Source organism: Elephas maximus, chromosome 6 (assembly GCF_024166365.1).
Source record: "Elephas maximus indicus isolate mEleMax1 chromosome 6, mEleMax1 primary haplotype, whole genome shotgun sequence".
Classification (NCBI taxonomy): domain Eukaryota; kingdom Metazoa; phylum Chordata; class Mammalia; order Proboscidea; family Elephantidae; genus Elephas; species Elephas maximus.
The window spans coordinates 59,784,505-59,807,480 of NC_064824.1; the positions used below are offsets into that span (position 1 = coordinate 59,784,505).

Below are 22,976 nucleotides of genomic sequence, written 5' to 3' on the forward strand. Positions count from 1 at the left end.
TGCATTTCCTGAACAATGCTTTTCTGAGCCATTCCAGCATTCGGAATTCTAATTACGGAAATTCAGAACTGCTTTTGGATTCTTCTCCTTCCAGACCGCCCTAATATTATTCATGTTCTCCCCTAGCACTTCTTTTTGGGAATGGGGTGGGGGGAGTGGGGAACCAACCTAGAAACTGAAATCAATGAACACAGACAAAATGATAGCACTTTAACTTCTGACTTTATTTTTTCCCCTTAAACAAACAGGTGAGAAAACACTGTATCCAGAGCAAAACGTCTGGCTCCCTTTTCTTTCACAGAGTACCGAGAAATGTAAACAATATTTAGGTCAAACATCTGAGTCTTCCTAATTTTCTTTTACCAACCTTTCAAACAACCTTCATTTTTTTGTTTATACCGACATTTCAACAGCATAAAGAGTAAAACAAGCGAACAGTCTGAGGCATTTACATGAAGTTTCAAGACTGTGATACAGGTCTGTATCTGTATCATTTTTAGTCTGAGGAAGAAAAGCATTGCTTTAGGAAGTGGGTCATGTGGGTGTATAAGTGGTTCGTGGACAGGCCGGATATGCCATGGTTCTGGTCAGAGTACCACTGAAACACAAAGGAAAGACACTTGTTTTATTCCTGCAGCCACGAAATGCATCCAGCTTCGACTTTCTCATTGCTCTCAAGACCTGACGACTTACCTGATATTATGGAAAAATTCTATCTAAGCAGACTTGAATCAATAAGAGAAAGCAATTTACATGTAAGTGTTTAGAACGGGAAGATTTAAAGACCCTATCTTAAGCCTCACTAGGATTTCATATTCTTTAAGTTGATGTTTTCTATCTCTGTGGCTGAGATTTCACAGCGTTCTGGGGGATCAGGAGGCACGGATTCCCGAACGGGCATGTTGGGTCTGCTACTTTGCTTCTCTGGAGCTTGGTGTCCTCATTTGAACAACCAGGGGGCTGGATGTGATTTTCCCTGAAGGCCTTCTAGCTCAAACATTCCATGAGGTTTTAGCCTGAGAATCTAATTCCTCTCGGTTGCAGAAAACTCACAACATATATAACCATAAACACCCTTCATAGGAGTTAAAAATAGCAGTGTAAAAAAAAAGGGAAGATAGCATTATAAATTTAAACTTTATTGTTGGTGAGATGCCAGTAATATTTTTTTTTTTCACTGAATAAAGATGGCCAATGATCATGATGCAAATTTTTACTATATACTTACTAAGTTGCATTTACTTTGGGGTCACAATAAAAACTGTCAAAAAAATCTCAGCTTACCCTTTGTAAATTAAAAAAAAAAAAAAAATTCCAAAAATGGGGGTCACCTTTTTTGGGTTCTTGTTCAGTATAAGGTTAAGAGCTTGGTTGCTAACCAAAAGGTTGGCAGTTCAAATCCACCAGCTGCCCCTTGGAAACCCTAAGGGGCAGTTCTACTGTGTCCCATAGCATCGCTATGAGTCAGAATTAACTTTACGGCAACAGGTTTGTCTTTTATTTTTGTTCACTGTAAGGGCAATGGAAGGAGAATTTATGCCCACCGAAGAGGGGAAAATGTAACTAAGAGGGGCTGGCTATCTCCTTTGCCTTGGCCTTCGCCTTATTTTCTTCTGTTTCCATTTCGTATTCCTCATGTAACCTGGATTTTACATTTACACAGTAATTTATTTGGTTAGTAAACATCTGAGCTTCTGTGATGGGCCAGGCACTGAGAATATGGAGAAGAAAAGATTGTCTCATCCTTCGTTACGCTGCCTTACTACGGGGGCCATTGAGGTCCCTGATGACATTCTGCAATTGTTTCTTATTGAATAAGCAGAATCCTTCCAGCTGCTCTCGGACTCCCATCCAGGTCTGGCAGCAATTCTAAGCACCCAGCTACACTGTAGGATCTACAGATCTATTGGGTGTTGGAGCGGGATCATCTGATCTCATGGACCTCTTTGTTATATATATAACTCAACTGAGATCCTGAGAGGTGGAATGACTTGCCTAGGATCCCTCAGGGAGTTAATGAAAGATGCGAGCTTGGCTTGGTAATGTTCTGTCTACTCTACCCTGCAGCCTCTTCACCAGGTTTTACTGAAATAAAGAAATCCACTTCCTCCTTCAGGCTCGGGGGTCTGAAGGCTGCGAGTGTGAGTGAAAGGAGATCACGTACCATTGCCTGGAAATCCACCTGTGCGTTAACCAACGCTTTAGCGATCTGTGCCGAGTTTTGAAAGTGCACATTATCTGAAACAGAGAGAGAGAGAGAGAGTTAAAGTGCCGCTAAATGCCACAAAGCGGGGTGACAATGCACTGCCTGGAAATGAACACCACCAGTTATCTAGTCATGCCGTTGACATTGTCAGCAGTGAGTAATCACACTCTTTTATGGAAATGTCCCTGACTCTTAGGTACTGACCCCGAGCATAGGCATAGGAGGATGCTTAATGTTTCTTAAACAAAGTGATGCTGGCTCAGTATTTTTATGTGTAAGAGTCTTGCTTAAACCTCACCATCTGCTGTTCCGTGGATGAGAAGATAGTCTACATTTCTGAAATATTCTGCTCTTGCCATCACAGTTGAATTCTGGAAAAGAGAAAAAATTAACATTTTAGTTGCTGCAAGTTCTAATAGAAAACTAGTTAAATCATTGTGCAATGGACTTAGCACCAGTACTGAAATTATGTATTGCTTTGGTTGATAAATATTTAAGAGTCAGAGCAACACATTTTCATCATCATTTGCATTACTTCTATCTGATTCTGAGTTTGAAGAACTGAAAGTTTATGTGTCATATGTTACATATGAGTGAGACCTTAGGCATAAATGACACCTGCTCAAGCTGTGTAGGAGTTGGGGGTGGGGAGGAGGATGGGGAAAGGGAGGTTAGGGAACGGGAGACAGCGAAAGAAAGAATAGAATCCAAAAGGAGAAAACTCCTTCCTAAGGTGTTTTCCAGTTAACAAAAGATCATCGTATTTGCTTAGGGACCCAGAATTAAAACTGTCAACTCTGACTGACTGCTTTAGAAATCTTTAGCACATTTGAAAAAAGATTAATGGCCTAAAAAAAAATAGAAAATACTTACTTTATAGTGCTCAAGATTATCATCCTTTGTTGGGAGACCCATGAATCGCTCAGTGTAGATAGATGCTATAAAATATATAAGAATAGGTTGTTTGTATGTGATAGTGTCATTAACCAATAAAAGCTCCCGGTTTAATAACTGCTCCTCAATATGCCCATGTGGTACTATTGAAGCAGGTTCCACCTTTCACTTTCCTGCAGTGCTCCACCAAAATCATTCTGAGGGTTAGAATGTCTTTCATCTCTGCAATTTGCCTCAATAGGGCTAGAGAGAGAACAGAGGAAGAGATTTCGGAAACGGGCAACTAATGTCAGAAAGAACGGTCTTAAGCTTCTTTACTTCTACCCAGAACTCTTCAGTGGAGGGCAGGAGGAACATTAAGGTAGGAAAGCAACCTTGTAGAATGACCTCATTATATTTTTAAATAAATCCCAAATGCAGAATCTCTAGTCTATTTGTTGCTGCTATTGTTAGTTGACATTGAGTCAGTTCCGGCTAATGGCAACCCCGTGTGTGCAGAGTAGAACTGCTCCATAGGGTTTTGAAGTCTGTGACTTTCTGGAAGCTGATAGCCAGGCCTGTCTTCTGAGGAGCCTCTGAATGGGTTTAAACTGCCAACCTTTCTGTTAGTAGTCGAGCGCTTAGCCATTTGCACCACCAGGAACTCCTCTAGTACTTTTACTGGTGTCTTAATTCATCTGGGATAGAAATATGTCCCCCAAATCCTCCCCCTTCCACTTTTTTTTTCTGAATAAAGATTCTTCACAAGTCATAAATATCCCATTACTATCCCAATACAGAGAAGAGGCTCTACAAAGGCTTATTTTTGTACAATTATTAGGGTTATGTCCAATAATCCATCTTGCATCGATTTTAATCATAAAAATAGGCACATACAGGAGGGAGGTGTAATTCTCAAGGAAATTTTTTGTTTCTCTGATTCTTGGAGCGGTGGAGCTGGCAGCTGCGTACTGCGTGGTGTGGAGGTGAATTGCTTGGCCCCGGGCCTGAATTTGAATAAAATATGCTTAAGAGCCAGTATGACTGTAACGGTGTGCCTGCAAAAACACAGACTTTAGCTCTGATTTCAAAGATTTGGCTCAGCAGGGGCACAAGATTTCTGGGAGAGAATAGGATTTACTGGGTTATGGGAGAGCCCTTCCTAACTGTTCAAAATGTCTTGGGTTGTTACAATGTGATTATAATGAATCATATAAACAACCTCATTTACAGATTATATTTTCCCCAGTGATGCTGGGGTGAATTTTACCGCACAATTTGTTTTCCTAGCAACCTCAAGTATAGAGTAATTCTGTGTTAAATGTTTTCACGGCAACATTTATGAAATGTTTCCATACCGTAGTATTCCCAGCTAGAGACTGGAGCCACTGCTATTCCACATTTGAAAAGACCGGTTCCGGATGCAAGGGCCAGCGATGAAACATAACCTCCATAGGACTGTAGAGAAATTGTTACAAGTCAGCCTCTGATTTACCTGCCTAAGCTCTCCTCCAAATTTTTATAGCAACTCTCCTCCTAATAAGGGCATATGGGACCTGGAAGCGGGGTGGGGTGGGGCGGTAACAGAAAAAACAAACAAAAACCATAGTTGCTATCAAGTCAACTGACTCACATGGTAACCCCATGTGTGTCAGAGTAGAACTGTGCCCCCTAGGTGATCACCAGGCCTTTCTCCCAAGGTGCATCTGAGTGAACTCAATCTTCCAACCTTTTGTTAGCAGCTGAGCATGTTAACCATGTGCGCCACTCGGGACTCCAACCAAACCAGGTGCTGTTGTGTAGACTCTGACTTAAAAAAAAGTGTATTAAATTGCTATCTTGCATTCCAGCAGTAAGCCCCACCAGACATAACAGTGATTTTACCCTGATATGTTACAAAGGAGCCCTGGTGGTACAGTGGTTACGAGCTCTGCTGCTAACTGAAAGGTTGGTGGTTCGAACCCACTAGCCACTCTCAGGAGAAGATGTAGCAATCTGTTTCCATAAAGATTACAGTCTTGGGAACCCTGTGGGGGGAGTTCTACTCTGTCACATTGGGTCGCTATGATTCGGAGTCGACTCTACAGCACACAATAGCAACAATAGCAGCAAAACATGGTAGGAGCAGTTGAAGAGACAGGAGCAAGTGTGTAATTGCATTTTTTCTGCTAATGTTTCTCCGTTTTTCTATATTTTCAAATGGGTCCTTGCTAGAACAAAAGCAGGATTTTACTTGAAAGAAATGTGCAGAACAAGTTATTCCCAAGATGCAAGAGTCCTGTGAAGCAGAACTTGTATTATGTATTTACTTATATATTTTCATGATAAAACAGTAAGGGGTGGACATAGGAAACTTCTGAATAGCTTAAGACCTGGCCAGAGTTTGTGTATAATGTGGCATTACATATTCTGTTTTGAGGATTTCTGACATAGAAGGTCAAAGGAAGAAAAGTCATAAATTTAATAGAAAAGCAAAGGAGTACAAAAGGGGATACAAATTGAAGAGTCAGAAGTAGATTTAATTTTCATAGATTTCCCTCTCTCGAGGAATTAACAAGTGATTCAGAAATGTGATCTGGATAACAGAAATGCATGCTGTCTATGTCACTTGGAAATTAGAAAATTTTTCTTAAATACAGAGAAATGAACAGAGTATCACAATAAGGCTGCATCTTCCCTGGAAATGCATGCTGGGAGAGAGATACTTCTCCTGGGAACCTGTAAACAATGTTCTGGGACATGGACCAAAAAATGTGTGAGCTGGATTAGGAAGTGGTTCTCAGGTTTGCTCTTGTCCCAACATAGGGATGTTTCTATATCATAAGCGGACAGTGTGACTCTCCAACTAAGGATATCCCTTGTTTTTAGCCTCTTATAGCAACACATTCCTGGGAATCACTTCCCTCAGGTCAGAACAGATTCTATCACCCTTTGCCATAGAAAGTCAGTATTTAGAGAGGGAGAAAGAGTGTGTGAGAGATAAAGACAGAGATAGACTTAGAGACAGACAGACAGGGTGATGGAAACGGGTGGTTGGCTTTACTCATGAAATACCTATTTCTCGTGGAATGAGAGAAGTAAGCTAAACAATCTTGTTAAATTCAACAGTTAAACAAAGAACTCTCTAACTAGCTTACAGTTTTGTGTTTCCAGTTCTGGGGAATTTTATTAAGGACTCCTGACTACAGGGAAAAAAAGAGGCAGCTTGAATTATACCATGTCCTCTTTTTATTATAATTGGAGGAGAACTAAAATATGTTTTAATAGGTGAAAATATATTTTAAAAATAGGAGAAACATTTGGCTTTGAAAATTGTTTTGGTGAGTGAAAATTCTCTACTAGGTTCAAACTTAGACTTAAAATATAAAAATAATTGTTCTGATTAGTAGGTTATCAACAAATATTAATGAAATGGAAGGTGTTTCCTTCCTTCTTAATTCTAGGTTCCAATGACATAGAGGAAGCCTAGCTCCTTTTGAAAAGTTATGACTGTTTATTGGAGAAGCATGTGCACCCCAGATAACAATGCTGAGTCCTGCTTCTCTCTTTCCTGCAGCATGAAGTTGACAGTATCTGCATGTAGAAATAAGGGTTTTGAATGTTTCTGTTCAAAATCTTCAGCACTGTTAGTCTGCATTTACTCTGTGATCAGGTGATAGTGCTGGATTTAAATCAAACATTCATGTTTTCAGGATGAATACAAATTGTCTCTATGGAGAAGAGAAAAAGCTATTCGGGCAGCAGAACAACAGAGGAAGGTGTACTTTAAATTCTCAGGCAGCTTGGAAGAGAGCTATTCCTATTGTAGAAATGAAGAGAAAAAGAACAACAACAAACCCAAGTTGACTTTTTTCTGTCCCCCATGGGTGGGGCTCCCAGGCAGAGTGGGTGGCTTCTGTGAGAAAAGAACCCACGGAGCAGATTGGCCATGAGAATTCTCGAATCTTGTCCTTTGCACTTAGACGCCTTGCCATTTTGTTTAAATGAAGGGTATCTTTAAAAACATCCTTAGAAGGGCACAGAATTTTGAAGGAGGGTTTATGAAACACTCTTATGTGCGCCATAATGCACAAGAGAACATTTTACCTTCAGGCAATAATAATAACTAGCTCACATTTGTGTGATCAAAATGATTGCAATGGTCTTTGTCATCCCTTACAATCCGTGCCCTACTCCTGCATCACAGTGCCCCCCTTGCTCATTGGCTGTTGATGGCCTTTGAACATTGAACTCTCCAGGCACAATCTAGCTTCAGGACTTTTGCTGGTGTTGTGACCTTCTACCTGGAATGCTCTTTCCCCAGAAATCTGGACTGTTCCTTTCCTCACCTCTTCGAGCCTCAAATGTCACCTTCTCAGGGAAGCCTTCCCTGTCCATCCAATTTCAGATCACAGCAAACCTTGTACCACCACCCCTTTTTTCTCTCCATAGCACTTATCATAGTGTTGCATCCTAGATATTTTACTTATTTATCTTGCTTATTTCCTCTTCCTTACCCATTTCCAACTCCATAAGGGTAGAGATTTTTGTCTGTCTTGTTAACTGACGTATTCTTAGCACTTAGGATAGGGCCTGACACACAGTAGGAGTAAAATAAATGACTCTCCTATGAACTCATCCTTACAGTGTCTCAGTGAGGGAAGTATAGCTACATTTCATAATGAGGAGACAGGGCTCAGGTGAACTGACATAGTTATGGAGTTAGTAGGCCAGGACTCAGACCCAGGACAGCTGGCTCTGACAGCCATGCCCTTTCTTCTACATCCCTCCCCTAGGGCAACCTCTTTGTGGAATTTTAAGTTCAGAGTCTAATATAGTCTCATTAGAGGTGCATTTGTCCTACTTTTACATCGTTGATCACACATAGCAATTCAAATTGCTTATAATTAGTCACTGGAAGAGAAAGGAACTAAGATTAAATCATGAACTAATGCTTATTCAACACCACCTGGCTAGGCCTATATTAACAAAGCAAAGCCCATAAATGAGACTGTTATTCTAATAATTTAGGCAAAACCCTCACTTCTCTTCAATTGTCAGAATTGCTTGTATTCTTCATTGCATAAACCAGGGCTCCTCAGCTCCGGCACTATTGACATTTTGGGCTGGATAATTCTTCATTGTGGGGGCTGTCCTGTGCATTGGAAGTTTAGCAGCATCCCTCACTTCTAGATGCCCAGTAGCTCCCTCCCCAGCCCCAGTGTGACAACTAAAATTGTGCCTAGATATTGCCGAATATCCTCCAAGGAGCGAAATCACCTCTGGTTAAGAACCACTGTCATAAACAGGTGCACAGTGGATATTTAATAAGCACCTAAAAGCAAGGTTATTGGACTTTTGTTGTATAAACTGGCAAAATGAAAGAGGAGGATTAAAAACAAAAACAAAAAAAGCCTCCTCCTCTCTTCTTGATCCGGATAGTGGATGGAAATGTAGGATTTGCAGATTATTGACCAATTGACCTCAAAAACAATTTTGTCTAGTTGGATACAGTGTATTTAAGAAACTATTAAAGTGCCTAATCCTTCACGGGAACAGATGCTTTCTTCCCTGATATGGAACATAATAACAGCAAAATAACTCTCATAATCATTCCCAATGTCTTCCTCTTTTCCATTCCCAACTTCCCATAGGTCTCTGCTTATTATAGTTATTAAAAGAGCACTTAAAGCTATGACCTCTTCCCAACTCCTACTTCTCTGCCTAAATTCAGACCCTTGGTATTTGTTCCCAGTATGACTGCCCCCCCAACCCGTTGGCCCCATGCCCTTCCCCACCTCAGTCTGTCCTCCACTCTGCAGCCAAGATGATATTTCTAAGATACCAATTCTACTTCCTGTTGACTTCAAGAGCACTTCCTAAAGAGATGTCCTTGAAAATATCATTAACATGTGTTTTGGGGTGAAGGAGCAATAATGAATTGTGGAGTCAAATACTTTTTGGTAGTACTGTGTTGAATAAAATTTAACAGGTTTCTATACTAGTCTTTCCTAGAGCCTATATACACTATTATATAGAATACATGATTTATCAAGCTTATTAGAACATAAAACTGTTCCTGAAAAATATCTGGGTAGTAATGGAGCAGATTTGGGGAAAATACTTGCTTATAGAGTTAAATTCTATTTAAACTTGGCCTGATTTGGCCAAGTGTCATGCCAAACATTTGATAAAGCAAAAAAAAAAAAAAAAAGATGCAATCTATTCCTTTGATGTGTTTACATTCTTACGGGAGAAACTAGTAGGCAAGATAAAATGTGGTAATTCCTAAAGAGCTATTGGAGCACAAAGAAAGTGATAAACCAGTTGGGTATTTCAGAACAAGTAGGAGATTTCCTTTTGGCAGTGAGGAAAAGGAGGTGGCTGGGAGAAGAGGATAGGCATTGCAAGCAGAGAACCACAGATACAAAAGCCTGGGAACAAGAAAACACAGACATAAGTTAAATAACTCATGGGGAAACGTGGAGAGAGATGAGACTAGAACGGTACATTGGGGCCTGATTGCCAAGTGCCTTGCATGCAAAAAAAAAAAAAAAAAAGAAAGCCCTTGAGCTATATCTTAAAAACAATGTGGAGCCCTAGAACGTCTATAAAGAATTGTGATTTGGAAAGATGACTTTGTTAGCAGCACTGGAGCTTGTGAGGCTAATGCAGGGAGGCCAATTAAGAAGCAACTGGAATGTTTAAATCAGTGCTATCCAAACTCCAAGGAGCCGTGGTGGGGCATTGGTTAAGTGTTCAACTGCTAACCAGAAGGTTGGTGGTTCAAACCCACTAGCTGCTCCATAGGAAAAAGATGTGCCAGTCTGCTTCTGTAAAGATTTACAGCCTTGGAAACTTTATGGGGCAGTTCTGCCCTGTCCTAGAGGGCCCCTATGAGTTGGAATTGATGCCACAGCAACGGGTTTTGGATTCTTGGTTACCCAAACTATGGTCCACGGACCAAAAGCATCAGCATTACCTGGGATCTTGGTAAAATGCAAACTCTTGGGCTCCACCTCAGAGTACTGAGTCAGAGTCTCTGATGGTGAAGCCTGGAAGCTATGGTTTAACAAGCTCTATGAGTGATTCTTAAGTAAGGTAAAGTATGAGAAGCTCTGATCTAAACCTGAACTAAGGCAATGTTAGTGGAAATGGTGAGAACAGATTTAGATGTTTGAAGGTAGAATTGACAGAATTTACTGACCAATGGAATGTTTGAATTAGAAAGGAAGTTGAAAATAGCTCAGTCTTCTCAATTAAGTGACTAAGTACCTGGTGAGGCCCTTAATCAAGATGAAGACTTGTTTTCAGGTAGGTTATAGCAAGCTTGGAGTCCCTGGGTGGTATGAATTGTTAACTCACTCAGCTACTAACCTAAAGGCTGGAAGTTGTAGTCCACCCAGAGGAGCCTTGGAAGAAAGGCCTGCTGATCTATTTCTGAAAAATCAGTCATGGAAAACCGTATGGAGCACAGTTCTACTTTGACACACATGGAGTCACCAGAAGTCAGAGTTGACTCAATGACAACTGGCATAACAAAATTGGCTTGGGGCAAGTTAAGCTTGAGAAGCCCCTGTAAGACATTTAGGAAGACGACTGGTAGACCTATGAAACGTGGTGCTCAGAAGAGAGGTGGGGGCTAGTGTCGGGGATGTGGCAGTCCGTATCATCCTGGAAACCACATTAGTTTGTCCAAGGAAGTAAAGAGCAATGAGGGTCAAGGCCAGACCCAGCAAAACACCAACATTTAAAGAATGTAGGAAAGAAGGGGAGTTAGGGGGAGGGAGATAACGTAATGATCGTACAGTCATACCAAACCAAAACCAAACCCAGTGCCGTCGAGTTGATTCCGACTCATAGCGACCCTACAGGACAGAGTAGAACTGCCCCATAGAGTTTCCAAGGAGCGCCTGGTGGATTCGAACTGCTGACCCTTTGGTTAGCAGCCGTAGCATTTAACCACTACGTCGCCAGGGTACAGACATAGGAGAATGAAAAGAGAAAGGTGTCACAGAGCCATGGATAAAGTCCACTCTCTTTTATATAGCCGAAAAAGCCCTGTTATCTGGCTCCTACCTACCTACTCAGACTCATTTCCTACACCCTTCTCACTCTATCGTATAGGCTTCTGAAGTTTCAGGCATTCCTAACTAACTCAGAGTCCCCGTGCAAGCCATGCTCTTTTTTACCTCAGGATCTGGGCAATATGGTCTTCACTCTCCCTAGAGTGCCCTGCTACTAAACTATCTCAAATGCTCAAATGCTACCTCATTTCTGAATCCTGTCTTAACTCTCACAGTTGGAATTAACCGCTCTTCTCTCTGGTGTTCTTCTCAGCAAGTTACATCTATTTTAGCACCTTGTACATTGCTGAGCCATTGCTTTTTTGCTGTTTTCTCCACAAGGGGGCCAGAGCTATATATTAACGCATCTTTCATCCCCTAAAGAACCTAGCACAAGACCTAAAAAAAAAAAAAGACCTAGTTGAGATATAATAAAGGTTTACTCCATGAATAAAAGAATAAATAAGTCAGTGATCCTACAGATGGATTAATAAATCTAGATTGATCTTAAACCCAAAGACCTGATAAAAGCAGTATACAATTAAGGAATTTTTCCATATTCTGGTAACTTCTGCTGATTTGTGAGCTGTTCAGATTTATTTCCATTGGCAGCCCGCTATTACTTTCTTTTCCTGCATATGCTCTTAGGGTCTACCACCCAATTGCCATGTTGGAAAGTAAGCAAGAAAACAGGACTAATAGCCTATTCGTTCCAGAGGACTTGCATAATTACAGGTGGTAAGAATCTCTTGTTGAAGAATTTCAGGCTGATAAGGAAAGTATTTTAGGGTGATGAGTGGGTTTTGTACATCATCCCATATAGACGATTCTCAATACTATTCAATTAATACCTAGAATGTTTAAGAAATGAAATAAAACATTCCATTTTATGGTTATTTCAAAGCCTGTAGTAAAAGAAAAGCATAACTCTAAGAAAAATGTTAATGATTTTATGTAAATGTTTATCTTAAAATTTGAATCTTTCAAAGATTTACTTTGAGGAATTTCATGGATGGTATGGAAGTTCTTATCTGAAATATTTCGCTATAAAAATATTTCATTTATTTCCACCCATTTGAATTCCATTCTGTTTAGATATTTAACATTCGATAGTTTTAAGAAGGACCAAATGGCTTGAAGTAACAACTTTCCCCAAATTCACAACAGCTCTTCATCTGGTCACTGAGCTGAGAGCTGGGCCAAACACTGCAGATTCTCTTCAATATTGGGTTTCATTCCCTCCATTTGTGCAGGCCGCTCTCTGAGAAAACAGCCAAGAAAAACAAACCGAGCACAAACGGCTGCAAATTGACTTGCAAATGTACAAATTCAGACCAAAAAGTGAACTAGGAAATTTCTTGGAAGGATAATTATGATAATTTATAATGGGCAACTCTGCAATCTTTCCAGTATTTCTGTACACTTTCCAGTGACCTTAGTGCCCATGCCTAATAAGTTTTGCCACTTCTTTTAAAATGCATTTTCAAATCTGCACAGCTCCTGAAACATAGAAAATTATCTCCATGATCTGTAACTAAAAAACTAGGAAGCTGAATAATACTTCTCTCTAGTTAGCACAAATTGAAATTAGCTCTGGTAAAAGAACCTGATTGCAAATATACACACACACACACATGCATATACTATACACACACACATATATACTATATATAACTTATGTGGTGCAGCGGTTAAGAGCTCAGCTGCTAACCAAAAGGTCAGCAGTTCAAATCCATGCGGAGCTGGAACATAGACCAATAGGCAGTTGTTCAAACAGGACAAGGAGATGCTGCATGGCTTAAAATCAGAAAATATGTGCATCAGGGTTGTATCCTTTCACCATACTTATTCAATTTGTATGCTGAGCAAACAGTCTGAGAAGCTGGACTATATGATGAAGAATGTGGCACCAGAGTTGGTGGAAGACTTATTAACAACCTGCGTTATGCAGATGACACTACCTTGCTTGCTGAAAGTGAAGAGGACTTGAAGCACTCGCTGATGAAGGTCAAGGATGAAAGCCTTCAGTATGGATTACTCCTCAACATAAAGGAAACAAAAATCCTCACGACTGGACCAATAAGCAACATCATGATAAATGGAGAAAGCATTGATATTGTCAAGGATTTTCTTTTACTTGGATTCACCAACAACGCCCATGGAAGTAGCAGTCAGGAAATCAAACAATGCATTTCGTCAGGCAAATCTGCTGCAAAAGACCTCTTTCAGGTGTTACAAAGCAAAGATGTCACTTTGGGGAATAAGGTGCGCCTGCTCTAAGCTATAGTATTTTCAGTGGCCTCATAGGCGTGTGAAAGCTGGACAAGGAATAAGGAAAACCCAAGAAGAATTGATGCCTTTGAATTGCAGTGTTGGCAAAGAATATTGAATATACCATGGACTGCCAGAAGAATGAACAAATCTGTCTTGGAAGAAGTACAGCTAGAATGCTCCTTAGAAGCGAGAATGGCGAGACTTCATCTCACGTACTTTGGACATGTTTTCAGGAGGGACCAGTCCCTGGAGAAGGACATCATGCTTGGTAAAGTAGAGGGTCAGCAAAAAAGATGAAGACCCTCCACAAGATGTATTGACACAGTGGTACAACAATGAGCTCAAGCATAACAATGATTGTGACTGTGGTGCAGGACCAGGCACTGTTCATTCTATTGTACATAGGGTCACTATGAGTTGGAACCAACTGAATGGCACCTAGCAACTATACATACATATAGCTCAAACAGCCAAGACATGACTGAGCTACTCTAGGTACTAAAAACCCGTTGCCATCGAGTCGACTCTAGGTATTAAAAAAAAAAAAAAGGTGCTAGGGAAGTTATATTCTAAAAGTTCCTGTAACTCCAAACGTCAGCCTGACTTTTCATAAAAGTAAAATATACAATAAGAGGTATGTATTTAACTCTGAAATTACAAGGGGGAATTAAACCTGTTTTAATAAAAAAAAATTTTTTTTTTAATTTGATGAGGAATATAGATCAGTATGCTATAGTCTCTTACCAAAAATTAAGTAAAAATATGAATTATAATTTGCTATATAGAGAAGAAACTAAATGATTGAACAAAAGGAACAAACTTAAAACCACCACTTTGAAGCCCAAATTATCCAAATTGACTGTTTCCACTGACAGATTAAATTATGTTGAAACATTAACATTTCATGAAAAACCTTATAAGCGACCACTTTAGAAAATTATGATTGCCGAACCGAATAACAGGCATAAAAAATATAAAACAACTCACCCAGCCCCATATGGCTATTCTTTTTTCATCAATGAAACCCATTTCTATGAATTTTCTAAAGTAAAAGAAACAAATTTGTAGAATTTTAAGTGTGTACACATGACATTTACTTCATTACGCAAGTATATTTAATTCAAAGTTTCAATAGAAATGCTACATTTCCTTTGTTTAAGCACATGCATAAGAAGGCTGCATTTACAAATAATTGGTGAATATTATAATGTTTTCTACAATGGAGAAAAGGATCCTCTTAGGCTCTATTATATATTTCCTGAGTAGGACTTTCAGGGTTGTAAGGCCTAGTATCCTAATTTTATGGTAAGTTACCTGCAACTCAGAGAGGTCAAGAGACTGGCTCATAAAAAAAAAAAAAAAAGTTTGTAACACAGAAGTTATTCACAATTATGACTAGATCCAAATTTTCAAATTCCCAGCCTTTGGAAATAAAGTTTTCGCCGTTGCTGTTTTTAATTTTATTAATTTCTTATTAGTTTGCTTAAATATTAATGCTAATCATCATTTCATTTTTTGTCATACTTGAGATAAATATCCATTCCTCTCCAATTTCATACTTAGACACCCTCAACTCAGCATGGTATGGACAACTATATCTATCTTTTACAGACCATTTTGTAAGGACATACCGTTACTGTACGTGCATGGAAATGATTCCTTTTCACCTCACCAGAGACAGCATCCATTTACAAACTATTTTAAAAATAAATTTTACCTTTGGAGCAAGGGCCTATGCTGAAAGGCAACCTTTAAAAAGTCATGGAAAGCCCTCGGAAAACACAGCTTTGCAAAGCTGGCACAAAACGAGAGTGTTTCAGGCTACCTTATACCCAGTGGCATCACTAGGCTTGGTGTCACCCAGTGTGGTAGCTCATGGTGTCACCCGCTTCCGCAGGTTAATTACCAGAAGACTTGACAAAATCAATGACTATAAAAACACAGGTAGCAACAAGAACAAAGGTGTGTGCTTGTAGTGCCTGCAGACCAAACCTCGTGAGTCAAAGCATCGTTGTAATTGACTAATAATCACGGCTCTGACCGGAGCGTATTAGAAGGTTCAAAAAATAAATTAGCATAAAATTGAAGCCTTGTAAGTATACTGATACATGTAAGTTGGGCTTATGAAATTTTTTTTTGCTGTTATAGCTAACTATAGGGATATATTTTAAAAAATAAACTGCTGGAACACTGCACAAAAATTTTATAGACAGTCATCCTGATGTCACTCAATCTGACACTGTCACCTGGTGCGTTCCACACCGCCTGAACCCCCTAGTGATGCCACTGCTTAAACCATGCCCCAGTGAGGGTTGGTGTTCTGGAGCGACTATGATTTACTTTGGGTATGACTTGATAAAAACTCAAGAAAATCTCAAAGAAATAGAAGCAGTGGCAGAAATATGCAAACTGGGTAAGTGATTGCAGAAGCCACAGCAATGGGAAGGAGACCAAAGTAAGACACATAGCCCTTCCAAAAATACTAATTTTTTTAATTCCCTTGGATTATTGTTAATGCCCTTTCTCACTCTTCTGTGGAATTAGGACTGAGTAATTTTCATGAGTTGAAGAGTGTAGTTTCTTAAAAGAATTTCACAGCAACCATTTTGCTTGTTGCATTGATTCAGCTTGCACGTTTCAGATGCACAGAAGAATTGGGCAAATGCCCGGGACAAACAGATGGGAAGAGGCCCCGTTAGTCACAGCTTACCCGACACTGATTCTGAGGGACACTGAAGAGTCTATTGGGAAGAACTGCAGCAGCAAACGGAAAGTTGCTACCTGTGTAGATGTTGCTCATGATAAACCAGAGAAAATGCACAGCAAGTTTGCTGCACTTCAGCCATCCCTCCACAAATTTCAACACCAAATGAAAAGGTTCACGCTCCTTGTTTAAAAAAAAAAAAAAAATCTTGCCACTAATGCTCAAAGACAGTGCTGGGTCATAAAATCTGTCCTGATTTTATGATCTCCCAGAAGCTAGCAATCGCACTGACGTGCATCAGGAGTAAAAAGCAAATAACAGGTGATACATGGGAACAGGAAATTCTCAACAGCTCCCTTCCTAGGTTTATTCTGAAAGGACGGCATTTACAGGAAATGATAGTTCAATAGTTAACATGGAAATGAAACATTAACACTTAATGTGGCAGGACGAGGTTAAAGGTTAGCTAGATAATCGGAGCACTTTGAGACCAACAGGGCTCTATAAAATTCACCTTCAAATTCTGAAGAGCTTCCAGGAGGGCATAAATAGTGGTGATAATGTGGTTAAATCAACAGAACGTTAGTAACTCACAAAAAGGATGTTTTTCTAATTTTGGAGGCTGGACTGAACCTCACAACAATTCTATCAGAAAAAATGATGTAGGCCAAGGTCATTTGGGAATCCTAGTGATGAATCATTGTTGTATTTTAGAAATGATTTTATTGATACTGTCTATAACAGCATGATAATGATATTTCCTCACGTGATTCTTCCCCATCGCTAATCCTCAAGTTATGTAAAATTTCAAAAGGTTGTGAAAATGTAAAAAATGCCTAAGGTACCCCCAAATGAGCAGAGTTGGACCTAAAACCCCTGAAGTCTTATGGTCTTCGCATAATGTACAGTTTCCAGAGAAGTCTGAAGAAAGTAGGTCCCAGTTTCATGCTTTTGATCACACGAGTGTCTCCTTTGAAACATTCTTTTTTGTGTTGACAAAAGTTGTGAGGCTGTGTGGCTTCTTTTTCCTGTTTTGCTTAGTTTCAGTCTATTTATTGGCACCGATTAATATTCATAATTGTTTCCAAATATATACATATGATTTTCTTTTGCTATATAGAAAAATTAGCCAGGTTGTATTTTATAGGAGATTCAAGGTGACAAATTTCATTCCTTGAGGGGAAATTTGAAGATTACAATAGAGGGACTATAATCTCAATTCCCAAGTTAGGTTAGGTATTTGGTGTCTGATTCCTAAAACACTTCTTTGGGAGACATTTGGTTGAATCATTCCCAGGATTATCATTATAAATCTGGAGTTTTAAGTTTTTGTTCTCTCAAAGCATCAGGTCCCCAGGCATCACTTTTACTTTTGAAGAATAATGTGTCAAGCAAAAACCAAGGCCTGACCCACTGCCGTCTCCACTGTGGCACATGTGCTTCACAAGGGCCATGCAGCCACTCTGCGTTCACTAGGACGTGTTTATAAAAAGATCCATCTAACAGCAACCCTGTCCTCTTTCCCAGATTGTAAGTGCATTGAAAGCAGAGATTGTAAATGGGATGATTTTATACAGAGTGTACTGTAATAAATAGCATATATTAGTATTTGATCTGTTGTTGTTAAATGGCTGAGTAAATGGGTGAACATATTCCTGCCCTATAGGAAGACTCTCTTCAGATTCTGTCCTAAAATGACTCAGAGAAGGTTAAGTTATCCAATGACCACCTCTGGTTCATCTTCAGTTCTAAGAGCCAAACTCAAATTGGTGCTATTGTGAAAATTGGTAGAATTTGTGACTTTATGTCCTATACGTTGAACATCAGAAAATGATTTTCATTAAGGCATGTACATGGAGCTCAGGCTTAAAACTTCATTCCACCTGAGCAACACAGTAAGAAGATCTGGATTCTGTTTCTTGAGGTATTCTTCTTCTTAAATTTGAATACTGCATTTGTGGCATTAAATAAATACACAAAAATGTTATTTTGTTGGTGGTTGTAAGCTTAAATGATGATGATGATTTCTTTTTCTTTTGATTAATACCAAACAACTCACTCTTTAGCCCTGCTCACTTTGGAAAATACCTTCTTGAGTTACAAATGTGTTTTTATGTAGTCCAAGGATTACGTGTCCTTGGTGCCTACTGCATGCTATAAATATATCCAAAGTGCCAAAAAATTCCTTAAGGAATTAGAGCTACAATTCTGACAACTGCGTTGATATTCTCATTAAGGCACACCGCAGTCCTTATAGGCTAAACTGATTTCTCAGTGAAGTCTTTGAGCTATCTCTTCTATTCCTCTCTGTCAGACAGAAGGCTCCCCCAAACAAATTAATACTTAAAAGGCCCAAAATCTGGATCAACGAGAACGATGGAGTCTCCTAGAAGTTAGGTGTGAATGATGGAGACAGACTATAGTGTTATTTAATAATATATTTACCAATTTGTCAGATTCAACTTTGTTTTTAATTGCATATTTTGTGTGTAAGTATGTATGTATGTGACTGTTCACAGAATGGAGGAATAATTTGCAAATATATGAGTTAAAATTACTTTTCTGTTTTTAAAAATAATTATGTGTGAGTCTAAACTCTTCTGCTTTGATCAGAGACAAAAACACAGGAGAGTGTTATCTGGGCCTGGCTCCTAGTTGTTAAGTTCAACCTGTTTTTTATGTGTTTTGCACTGAAATCAATAACTATTAATGGCATTAAGGTGATAAAAGAGTTGTACTAATAAATTTTCTAAACTGCTCTGCCATGACAGTGATTGATTTTCAGCTGTTATGTGTGTATATACATCGATGATTGAGAGTGCTATTAGCTTTTTTTTTTTAATTTCTATACTACTATTCTTCAACTTGGCTGCAATGATGGGCTCAAGCATAGCCACGATTGTGAGCATGGCGCAAGACCGGGCAGTGTTTCGTTCTGTTGTACGTAGGGTCGCTATGAGTTGGATCCAACTCAATGGCAACTAACAACAACGACAACATTCTTCAACTTTACCTACTCACATCATAATAACAGAAACTACACAGAAATATCTAGAAGGAATCTGCAAAGTGTTTCCAAATAAGCAACAATTTTGGTGACTATTTTTTATGTTTCACTAAAAGTTGAGTGAGCCATAATTGCAGTGGAGAAAGTAGTTTGGAAGAAAGTACTTAGATTATGAATATGTCTTTCCTCTAAGTGTTTTAGTAATATAATTTCTAGTATGTAAGATGAATATTTTGTTGTCAAATTAAAACAGGCAAACACTGTTTCATGCTAACATAGCTGAACTTGACCACTAGTTTAAGCACCAATAAATGCCTAACACCTAAAATCCTGAAATCTTGAGCCATTTCTAAATTTGTGAGGTAGAATCCACATTGCTTGAGCAAATTCAGATGTTTTGGTTTCTTGATGATAATCTCTAGAGTTAGACAAGTTATTCTACCTTTTCTGCCAATTGTGAGTCATGGTAATAAATGAAAGAATATTAAAATGACTTACATATCCAAAGACAGTCATTTATCACTATAAATCATTTTTCTATATAATTATGGGCTCTCTCCTATAAATAAATTTTTCTTATATTGGGCAAAAATATAACTTTAAGATTAACATAGTTTTGAACCAAGTTAGGAAAACAGAACAAAAGAATTAAGTCATTAAAAATGGAGAAACTCAAGTGATTGCATGCCACTTGTTGCGTATCTCCTCTGTTTCAATGCGAAGGCGCTCACCTGACAGCTGTAATCTGGTCCTCAACTTCATAAGTGCCCAGTTTTCGATACACTGCATACAGGAGTTTATCACCTTGGAAAGCTGTTCCTCGACCATCCACCAAGGCAATGACCATCCCTTCCTTACTTGCAAGGTAAGATATCCAACTGACAGCAAATAGAGACCTTACACTCTGACTGCAGGGACCACCATATCTAAGGGGGGGGGGAAGAAAGATAATACATCTGATTCCCTTATAAGACTCAACTTTCTATCAGGGGCAAGCATTGCCTCTAATAATTCCCAGTACATTTGTATAATAAAATTTCAGTAACAATGACATTAGAATTGGCTCAGTATCAAGAAGGGTCCAGGCTTTTCCCAGAGGTTTGCTATAAGGAAGTTGTTTTGGGACACAGCCTCTCCTATTCCCCAAAACGGATACATCTAGGGTTGGCATTTCAAGGAATATGTGTGGGTTTTTCGTCATTTCTGCCACCTGCCACTTGCTAAAAGCAGACATAAGATATACTAAAAAAAAAAAAAAAAAAAAAAGCTTGGTGTTTTAAGCGAATTGTGTGTAGGTCAGCACTGATTTTGGGTGCAATTCCGCTGAATGCATTTCATTCCTTTATTTCATTTCTAAGTCAATTACATAAGATGTTAAAATGATTTACAGTATTTTTTTTTTTTTTTTTTGGCTGCAGTTTCTCTTTCTCAAAGGTATTCTGACATATTCGGCAATTTGCCATACAAAGGAAATTCAACACAGCAAATGCAAGCAAGTCCATCTAAAACACAAAACTTCCTCAATCTATTTTAAATAGCCATATTTTATTTACTCTGATTAGTTGCAGAATATATAAAAACAGCATCAGTATGAACTGTTACCAAGGAGAATGGTTCATTCTATCTCATAAATGTGTATTTCATCCAACATATTTTCAGTAAATAGTTTTTACACCAAAGAAAATATTACATACACTTGAATTAGCAGGGGATACTTCTTTGATCTGTCAAATTGAGGGGGAAGGATCATCTTGTACCATAAAGCTTTGGAAAGAAAAAAAAAAAAAACGAGAAAATCTGCATTACACAGTATTTGTGACAATATTTTTAAAATAATATGCAACATAAAATCAATTCATATCTAGCAAATTGTTATGACTCAAGAATGTTTTTTTAAATAGATTTTTATTGCATATCTTATGTCTACTTTATGAACAGCTAGAAAACATGAATTAATGTATGTTCCAGAGGCACACTTTCCAAAATTAATTGAGAGTGTTGAAATGGAGCTAGGGAAAACGTAAAGTCAATCTTATTCACAAACATCAAAGATGTTAGTGGAACTAAATATTGTTACAGTAAGATTGTTTTAATTAAGATTCTTTAATATATTGTAGAGTTTGGACTGTAATATTTACCCTGTAATTTTTTTTTTTAAAGCAAGTAAAATGTTCAACTTCATATTTATAAAAAAGAAGTTTTTTAAAAATCTTACTATTTTCATCCACTTCAAGTTTCTTAATTTCTTCTTTAGGCAGCTGGATATTTTTTAGAGCATTTTCCAACTCCGTATTTTCTTCCAGGATTTTAATTTCTTAAAAAAATAAAACGTTAATTTTTAATTAATACTTCCATTAAAATTTTTTTCAATTCTTTTGGCTTTAACATGAGGGTTTAAGATGGCTTAAGGAGTTTTATATTGTTGAGCATACTTTTAATCCAGTTTTTAAAGCATATATGAGCTTATAAAGGATATTATGTTTCAATAATTGTCCCTTAAATGATTTGTATGACATTGACACACATTTTGAGCAGAATCACAGAAGCAACTATGTTTTTTCAACCACATTTTCTCATTTCAAACTGTTTTTTTGCAACTGAAATCCATGACCTGACCGAGTAGGTGACATTTCTTTCATTTACTGAAAAAAGTAGAAGTAAAAACTAGATTTCTGAGCCCTCAAATTTAAAATAATTCATTGTGCAAGTATAAAGTTTGTTTTTTTAATTTTCAGTCTGTGAAGTCAAATACCATTTCTATGATTTTTATACTTGTTTCATAATCTTTTTCAGTTGCATTTGGTTAGTATGGAACACTTGTTTTATTTATTTTTTTGCTAATTGAATTACTGGGTATCCCATTCATTCAAATCCTTTCTCTCAGGATAATTATCCTGGTAAAACAATGATATATAGATACATACATACTATGATCTCTGTCTTTCACCTTTAAAAAAAATCTTCTAAAAAATGCAGTTTGTACTATAACTCAGCTATGGTTCACGCTTTAATCTTTGAAACTGAACAAATCCATTGATCTCCTGAATGCTTAGATTGATGGTATATGTAAGCGAGTTTCTGGAATTAGAGAGCCTTTTATAAGATTTTATTTTGAATTAGGATTGATAGCAGTCATACTCTGGATGAAAAACTAGTCTTTCATATAATATGTGGCATTTGTTTTTAAAAAGAGGGTCTGGATGACTTCTGAGACATGGTAATTTCAACAAAAGACATCCTGTGAACTTCTTGTTTTTGTGCCTTTTTAAAAAGTGGTCCCTGAAGATGGGGAACTGGGAGTACTTGTAAGTACACTAAGTTTGCCAAATCGCTTCCCTTGTAACTCTCAGCTTTCATATACTTATGGCATTTTCTCCAACATGTTATATTTAATCTTAGCACAAGTATACATGTTTTGGGTATGAGTTGTAAAAGATACATAATAAATTTCACTTTAATTTTGGAAAATTCATCAGGAGAGAGATACCTGTGAGACCTGAAAAGTTAAAACCAAAGAAATAAAAGAGGCAATTCTAAGCACACTAGAGCCAGCTTTTCATTCATTCTTCTTGTGTGGATTCTGCAGGTGGAGCTGTTGTGGATTAAAGAGAATTCTGTGTAGAGCAAGCATACAGAATGGCTGCACCATTTACTTATTATTATTGTTCTATCGAAGGTATTGAAAGTTGAGCTAATATGCAGGTGTTGTCATGTTGCTACATCTTTAATTTCTCCATTTTATTCTTAGCTATGGAACTTTTCTGATTCATGATTTACTGAAATGTCAAATTTAGTTAAAAAACTTTCTTAATGCTTCTCTGGCCCTGGGCTCTGTTTTTCTTTTTCTTTTTTTTTTCTTACTGGATG

General features: G+C 38.1%; 1 protein-coding gene across 2 annotated transcripts in view; it reads right to left on the minus strand.

Annotated features, from left to right (window-relative positions):
• Positions 1 to 209: 209 nt before the first annotated feature.
• FAP (fibroblast activation protein alpha) overlaps positions 210 to 22,976 on the minus strand; it is a 91,832-nt gene continuing 69,065 nt past the window's right edge. Inside the window, exons 18-26 of one of the 2 annotated variants that reach the window (XM_049887309.1) lie at positions 21,325 to 21,423; positions 20,804 to 20,873; positions 19,841 to 20,035; positions 14,386 to 14,440; positions 4,438 to 4,537; positions 3,080 to 3,144; positions 2,505 to 2,577; positions 2,165 to 2,238; positions 210 to 598 (exon numbers count right to left, since the gene is read on the minus strand). In XM_049887309.1, the coding sequence (XP_049743266.1) occupies positions 497 to 598; positions 2,165 to 2,238; positions 2,505 to 2,577; positions 3,080 to 3,144; positions 4,438 to 4,537; positions 14,386 to 14,440; positions 19,841 to 20,035; positions 20,804 to 20,873; positions 21,325 to 21,423 (833 nt within the window). In that variant the 3' untranslated portion in view covers positions 210 to 496. Of the gene's footprint in view, positions 599 to 2,164; positions 2,239 to 2,504; positions 2,578 to 3,079; positions 3,145 to 4,437; positions 4,538 to 14,385; positions 14,441 to 19,840; positions 20,036 to 20,803; positions 20,874 to 21,324; positions 21,424 to 22,976 lie in introns of those variants that run through there. The other variant, XM_049887310.1, reaches the window with a different exon arrangement.